Below are 7,620 nucleotides of genomic sequence, written 5' to 3'. Positions count from 1 at the left end.
CCCACAGCAAGATGCTGCCACCACCATACTTCACTGTAGGGATGATGCCAGGTTTCCTCCAGACGTGACACTTGGCATTCAGGCCAAAGAGTTCAATCTTGGTTTCATCAGACCAGAGTTTCTCATGGTCTGAGAGTACTTTAGGTGCCTTTTGGCAAACTCCAAGCGGGCTGTCATGTATCTTTTAATGAGGAGTTGCTTCCGTCTGGCTACTCTACCATAAAGACCTGATTGGTGGAGTGCTGCAGAGATGGTGTCCTTCTGGAAGGTTCTCCCATCGCCACAGAGGAACTCTGGAGTTTGTCAGAGTGACCATCGGGTTCTTGGTCACCTCCCTGACTGAGGACCTTCTCCCCCGATTGCTCAGTTTGGCCTGCCGGCCATCTCTAGGAAGAGTCTTGGTGGTTCCAAACTTCTTCCATTTAAGAATGATGGAGGCCACTGTGTTCTTGGGGACCTTCAATGCTGCAGAAATGTTTTGCTTCCCTTCCCCAGATCTGTGTCTCAACACAATCCTGTCTCGTAGCTCTATGGTCAATTCATATAACCTCATGGCTTGGTTTTTGCTCTGACATTCACTGTCAACTGTGGGACCTTATATAAAAGGTGTGTGCCTTTCCAAATCATGTCCAATCAATTGAATTTACAACAGGTGGACTCCAATCAAGTTGTAGAAACATCACAAAGATGATCAATGGAAACAGGATGCAACTTGAGAGCTTTTTGAGAGTTGAGAGATCAAGTTCCTTGGTGTCCACATCACCAACAAACTATCATGGTCCAAATGCACCAAGACAGTCGTAAAGAGGGCACAACAATGCCTATTCCCCCTCAGGAGACTGAAAAGATCTGGCATGGGTCCTCACATACTCAAAAAGTTATTCAGCTGCTCCATCGAGAGCCTCCTGACTGGTTGTATCACCTCCGGGTATGGCAACTGCTCGGCCTCCGACCGCAAGGCACTACAGAGGGCAGTACGTACGGCCCAGTACATCATTGGGGCCAAGCTTCCTGCCATCCAGGACCTCTATACCAGGCGGTGTCAGAGGAAGGCCCAAAAAATTGTCAAGGACTCCAGGAGCCATAGAAATAGACTGTTCTCTCTGCTACTCTCTGTGCTGCTACTCTCTGTTACTCTCTGTTTATTATCCATGCATAGTCACTTTACCTCTACCTACATGTACATATTAACTCAATTACCTCGACTAACCGGTGCTCCCACACATTGACTCTGTAACGGAACCCCCTGTATATTGCCTCATTACTGTTATGTTATTGTTGCTCCTTAATTATTTGTTATATTTTTATTCATAGTTTCTTTTTATTCTTAAAACTGCATTGTTGGTTAAGCATTGTAAGTAAGCATTTCACTGTAAGGTCTACCTGTTGTATTCTGCGCATGTGACAAATAACATTTGATTTGATTTGACATTACCTCAATTTCGAGTCTTACAGCAAAGGGTCTGAATACTTAAGTAAATAAGGTATTTCTGTTTTTTTTTTATATAAATTTGCAAACAATTCGAAAAACCTGTGTTCGCTTCATCATTATGGGGTACTGTGTGTAGATAGATGAGGAAAACATGTATCTAATCAATTTTAGAATATAGCTGTAACGTAACAAAATGTGGAAAAAGTCAAGGTGTCTGAATACTGTATGCTTCAGTAAGGTTGGCTTCTTAGCGTTCATAGCAATGGTTATCAACTGTACCGCAGAAATGGAATGTATATCACAGAAAATAGACAGCTGCAGAGAAGTATTTGGTTCAAGAGCAGATAGTGTCAATGTAGTGGAATGGGGTAGTGGGTTTTTAATGAGTGTAGGGTTAGTTAGAATGAGTTTTTATTTTTTATATATATTTTTTTCCTTTTCCCATATTGTGTCACAAAGTATAATGGATTTATATTATAGTCCGGTTGGGGGCGGTAATGAAACATATTGGATGCCAACCACCCTTAAACCTCATCAAAGACGAAGAGGAAGCATTTCCCTCTCAGTGTGTTTGAGCACGCACACGCTTCCTGTAGAAACAAGCGAACTCATTCTACGATCTAGAGCGGGTGGTAGGCAAATAGTATTCTCTTTCTTGACTGCGAATCCAACATTATTTTCCATTATAGTTGTATGAATCATACATAATGTTGTGTAAAAGTATCGTAGCGTGTAACGTTACCCCTGAAATGTAGTTTGCTAGCTCTAACTTTTTGAACCAATGCCGGTGGTGTTAATGTAGCTACTGCTGTACACAGATCTTTCCTACCTATCTGCAAGTTCCCACACACGAGCTAACGCTACATTTTGTGTTTTAATTGCATGTTCCCAATCGCGTCTCTTCAACAAAGTGTTTTTGTTTACAGATCTAAAACCTTTAAGATGTTTTTGACGAGATCGGAGTACGACAGGTAAGTTAATACACGGAATTGCATTGTCACGACATCGGGCTAGCTAACTAGCCGCTAACAATTAACGTAGCTAACTTCCATACGTACCATCGCACAGTACAATTTTAGTTAGCTAGCTAGTGCTTGCTAGGTGGATTGTGCACTTATGTCTGGTAAACATCTGCGTATTAATCATTCCTTAATGGTATACTATAATATGTCACTGAAATTGCCGTGATAGTTTGCTGTATAACGCTAGCTAGCTAACGTTAGTTTCTTTCACTTTCACTTAGCTAAAGTTAGTTAGCTACAGTAGCTAATTGCAAAATGGTCGTGTTCCAGACTGGTGTATTTTTTGCTGAGAAAGAAGTTTACGTTACCCCGTTACCTTAGTTCATCTAGAAAGCTCTTCTAACCTTTACAGGACTGACGGAATAGCTATTGGAACTTCAGGGCACTAAATCTATCATCTTTTTCCAGAGGAGTAAACACCTTTTCTCCAGAGGGACGACTGTTCCAAGTGGAATATGCTATTGAGGCGATTAAGGTATTTTCAAAACATCAAATTCAATATCACAAGAATACACCATTACACTTCACCTTCAATAATAGCTTCCTCGGGAAAGACATTGTTCATTGTCACGGAAAATAGGCAACCTTGTGTGTCAACTCTGTATATAGAGTTCAAAAGGTACTCTCACTCAAAGCATGTAAAAGAATCACCCAAGGAGCCCGAGATGTAAAAAAATATTATACTTAATTGAATAATACTAAGGGTGACAGGGCAAGGTGCTAAACAAAAATGGCATGTTTTGGCCATATTTATTTATTTAACCTTTATTTAACTAGGCAAGTAAGTTAAGAACAAATTCTTATTTACAATGACGGCCTAGGAACAGTGGGTTAACTGCCTTGTTCAGGGGCAGAACGGCAGATTTATACTGTGTCAGCTCGGGGATTCAATCTAGCAACCTTTCGGTTACTTGCCCAACGCTCTAACCACTAGGCTACCTGCCGCCCCAATCATGCCTTAATTGGTGCTGTAAAATAAAGTAGACACACTTAGGTACACAACTGCTGTGTGTAACAAGTGCAGCCATCTTAAATACTAGTGAATGGTAAGTCAAGGTATATTAGCATAGAATATGTAGTAGAGAAATATAAAAAAACGGACAATTCAAATGTCACATTATGGAAGTAAGACAACAGTCTAGGCTACATAACAATACAGTACTGAAGTATACTGAAGCTCAGAGGGCGGGACTGGGGACAGCTGGTCATCTTTGTATATGACATTTCTATCAACAAGAGTCTGAACACCTGTTGTCTCTCAGCTGGGCTCCACAGCCATTGGCATCCAGACGTCTGAGGGGGTGTGTCTGGCCGTGGAGAAGAGGATAACCTCTCCTCTAATGGAGCCAAGCAGCATCGAGAAGATTGTGGAGATTGACACCCACATCGGTAAGCAGCCAGAGAAGGGACTAGGCAGGGGCAGACACTGTCAAACACACAGACGTGAACACTTATCGGAGCTCATGTTTGTATAACGCATGACCTGACTGGTCTATGGAGAAAACAAGTGTTCTCAATCATTCTGGGAAAATGAAAGGTAACTGGATGAAGCAGTCAGAATAATTTATATAGGCTCAACATATTTTTGTATCAGAGATTATTTTTAAGATAAGTACCACTGTGTAAAAGAGGCCTTCTATAGGCCGTGTTTCAGAGATTAGTATTCAAGGTTTGAAAATGTGTTTTGAGCGTCCGTCTCTTCTCCTCAAAGGTTGTGCTATGAGTGGCTTGATAGCTGATGCCAAGACTCTTATCGACAAAGCAAGAGTGGAGACACAGGTAAGTGTTGAGTTGGCTGAATTCAAGTACAGGTGCATTTTCAAACTGAACATTACTACACTATCGAGGTAAAAATGAACACATGGCTGATGTTTGCACTTATGAGATGCACACTACATTGTGAACTACTTGTAAAGCAGTTTTGTACAACATAAAGTAAAGCATTTTAGATCCTCAGCTACTTGATATGTAAAGCCTTTTAGTTTCTTTCCTTTTTAACCCTGCTTTGTTTGTCCCCTTCCAGAACCACTGGTTCACCTACAACGAGACCATGACAGTGGAGAGTGTGACCCAGGCCGTGTCTAACCTGGCCCTGCAGTTTGGAGAGGAGGATGCAGACCCTGGAGCCATGGTTAGTGATCACAGAACAATGAGACAAAACCTCAAAGATCAACTCACTTGCGTATTGCTCACCTTTTCATTAATTCAGTGATGTATTAATTCATAGAAACTGTTCGAGGTTGAAAGCACTTTTTCAGCTAGTTGTCACTTATTTCTCCCACAGCTGTGAGGCGTCACACTGTACTCATTCACTGTGGTTCTCCCCTCAGAGCCGACCCTTCGGTGTAGCGCTTCTCTTTGGTGGACTGGATGAGAAAGGGCCCCAGCTGTACGTTAATCTATTCAACATACATTTAACACTTTGTTTTAGTGTGATATAATTGGTTTGGGCAAAATCTCTCATACCTCACTTCTAATCCAGGACTTGTGCTGAGTTTTCATGAGAGAACCAAACCTTCAGTCTTCATCAGATGGTGAAATGTCTCTTGAATTTCTACACCCCCTGAATTTTCAACTTTGTGTGTGTGTGTAGGTACCACATGGACCCATCAGGCACCTTTGTCCAGTGTGATGCCCGGGCTATCGGCTCTGCCTCTGAGGGAGCCCAGAGCTCTCTGCAGGAGGTCTACCACAAGGTACCACCATCCCCCTCTCAGGCATCATCTCCCTCTCCTCTGTTGCTATCATTATCACTCGCCAACCTTCTCCTTCATTACATCCTCCGTCACCCCCCCCCAACCTTCTCCTTCATTACTTTCTCCGTCACCCCCCCCCAACCTTGTCCTTCATTACTTCCTCCGCCACCCCCCCAACCTTCTCCTTCATTACTTCCTCCGCCACCCCCCCCAACCTTCTCCTTCATTACTTTCTCCGTCACCCCCCCCAACCTTGTCCTTCATTACTTCCTCCGCCACCCCCCCCAACCTTCTCCTTCATTACTTTCTCCGTCACCCCCCCCCAACCTTGTCCTTCATTACTTCCTCCGTCACCCCCCCAACCTTCTCCTTCATTACTTCCTCCGCCACCCCCCCCAACCTTCTCCTTCATTACTTCCTCCGCCACCCCCCCAACCTTCTCCTTCATTACTTCCTCCGCCACACCCCCCCCCAACCTTCTCCTTCATTACTTCCTCTGCCACACCCCCCCCCAACCTTCTCCTTCATTACTTCCTCCGCCACACCCCCCCCCCCAACCTTCTCCTTCATTACTTCCTCCGCCACATCCCCCCCCCCAACCTTCTCCTTCATTACTTCCTCCGCCACACCCCCCCCCCCAACCTTCTCCTTCATTACTTCCTCCGCCACACCCCCCCCCCCAACCTTCTCCTTCATTACTTCCGCCGTCGCCACACCCCCCCAACCTTCTCCTTCATTACTTCCGCCGTCGCCACACCCCCCCAACCTTCTCCTTCATTACTTCCGCCGTCGCCACACCCCCCCCAACCTTCTCCTTCATTACTTCCGCCGCCCCCACCCCCCCCCAACCTTTTCCTTCATTACTTCCGCCGCCCCCACCCCCCCCAACCTTCTCCTTCATTACTTCCGCCGCCCCCCCAACCTTCTCCTTCATTACTTCCGCCGCCCCCCCAACCTCCTCCTTCATTACTTCCGCCGCCCCCCCAACCTCCTCCTTCATTACTTCCGCCGCCCCCCCAACCTCCTCCTTCATTACTTCCGCCGCCCCCCCAACCTCCTCCTTCATTACTTCCGCCCCCCCCAACCTCCTCCTTCATTACTTCTGCCGTCGCACCCCCCCCCCCAACCTCCTCCTTCATTACTTCTACTTCCTCCGTCGCACCCCCCCCCCCCCCAACCTCCTCCTTCATTACTTCTACTTCCGCCGTTGCCCCCCCCCCCCCCAACCTTCTCCTTCATTACTTCCGCCGTCGCCCCCCCCAACTCCACCAGATTGTCAGTCGGTTTCATTCTCCATCCTATCACAGGGGTGACGACCTTATTTTATTTATTAACCAAGACCTCTGTTTTCTCTCTGGGTGGCCTCTCCAGTCCATGACGTTAAAAGAGGCCATCAAGTCATCCCTCACCATCCTAAAGCAGGTGATGGAGGAGAAGTTGAATGCCACCAACATTGAGGTGAGCTCTAATCCTTCAGTCTCAACCACTGACCCTACTTCTAGTCGAGACATCTATTTGTTGGATCTAAGCAATATGGTGTAAGCCCCACTAAGCCTACCAGACGTCTGGTCATATTGTATTGTTTACCATAAATTCAGGTCTGCTGAGCCTTAGTCCTAGAGGGACTAATATTCCTGTTTTACTGGTGTACCAGCTATCGTTAGGGTGATGGGCAGCAATGAACCAAAACATATCACTCATCACATGTTTGTTTGTGTGCTGACCTTCTCTCACCCCTTCAGCTGGCTACAATAGAGCCAGGCAAGACCTTCCACATGTATTCCAAAGAAGAGCTGGAGGATGTTATCAAGGACATCTAGAGCAGAGTGGTGCTCTGTGGGCCTAGTCAGCACAGAGGTAATCCACCTGGGCTCTGAGGATCACCACACATCTACAACTACATTTCCCATCAGCACTCTCGCTAGTTTCATTGGTTCCTTGTGTGGAAGGGAGGCAACTCTTTGTAATGTGTTATATATTTTTTCTTATTTTGGCTCTGGAAATGGGGGGGCAGGGAGCCTAGTGGTTAAGAACGTTGGGCCAGTAACTGGAAGGTCGCTGGTTAGAATCCCCGAGCAGACCAGGTTGAAACATCAGTTGATGTGCACTTGAACAAGGCACTTAACCCTAATTGCTCCCATAAATGGCTCTCAAAGCATTTGCTACATGACTAAAATGATTTCTACAGTGCTGTACAGGCATCGGTCAGATCAGTGCTTAGAGCTCTGACATTAAAAAAGGGGGGTACTTTTTGTTATGGATCAATGCCTAAATAAAAACTGATGTATTCTAAAAGGTGTGGTTTGTGTCATTTCCTCCATGGTGTGTGTCATTTCCTCCATGGTGTGTGTACTTCTGACGGTTTCATTACCAAAATCATACAGGAGGGTGAGGTTGACAACCTTCATCTGGTTTTGTCCGCCAGGTAGCGTAATAGCAAATAACTTTGCTCCTACTGGGAAGAATAAGG

The 7,620-nt window shown here is 45.4% G+C and overlaps 1 protein-coding gene across 1 annotated transcript; it reads left to right on the top strand.

Moving 5' to 3' along the window:
- The first annotated feature begins 1,973 nt into the window (after positions 1-1,973).
- On the top strand, positions 1,974-7,446 carry psma5 (proteasome 20S subunit alpha 5). The gene is made up of 10 exons (XM_039015916.1): positions 1,974-2,064; positions 2,359-2,403; positions 2,863-2,929; positions 3,717-3,843; positions 4,166-4,233; positions 4,478-4,585; positions 4,785-4,843; positions 5,048-5,150; positions 6,522-6,608; positions 6,893-7,446. The coding sequence occupies exons 2-10, from the start codon at positions 2,375-2,377 to the stop codon at positions 6,968-6,970; spliced, it is 726 nt and encodes a 241-aa protein (XP_038871844.1). The 5' UTR covers positions 1,974-2,064; positions 2,359-2,374; the 3' UTR covers positions 6,971-7,446.
- Positions 7,447-7,620: the final 174 nt, after the last annotated feature.

This window comes from Salvelinus namaycush, chromosome 20 (genome assembly GCF_016432855.1).
Source record: "Salvelinus namaycush isolate Seneca chromosome 20, SaNama_1.0, whole genome shotgun sequence".
NCBI lineage: Eukaryota > Metazoa > Chordata > Actinopteri > Salmoniformes > Salmonidae > Salvelinus > Salvelinus namaycush.
This window is presented reverse-complemented; position numbering and strand designations above follow the sequence as displayed.

Bases quoted from the DNA above. Each gene is read 5' to 3' on its own strand.
- psma5 (XM_039015916.1), top strand. From the start codon at position 2,375: ATGTTTTTGACGAGATCGGAGTACGACAG. The intron at 2,404-2,862 runs GTAAGTTAATAC...ATCTTTTTCCAG, and splicing joins ACGAGATCGGAGTACGACAG to AGGAGTAAACACCTTTTCTC. The intron at 6,609-6,892 runs GTGAGCTCTAAT...TCACCCCTTCAG, and splicing joins TGAATGCCACCAACATTGAG to CTGGCTACAATAGAGCCAGG.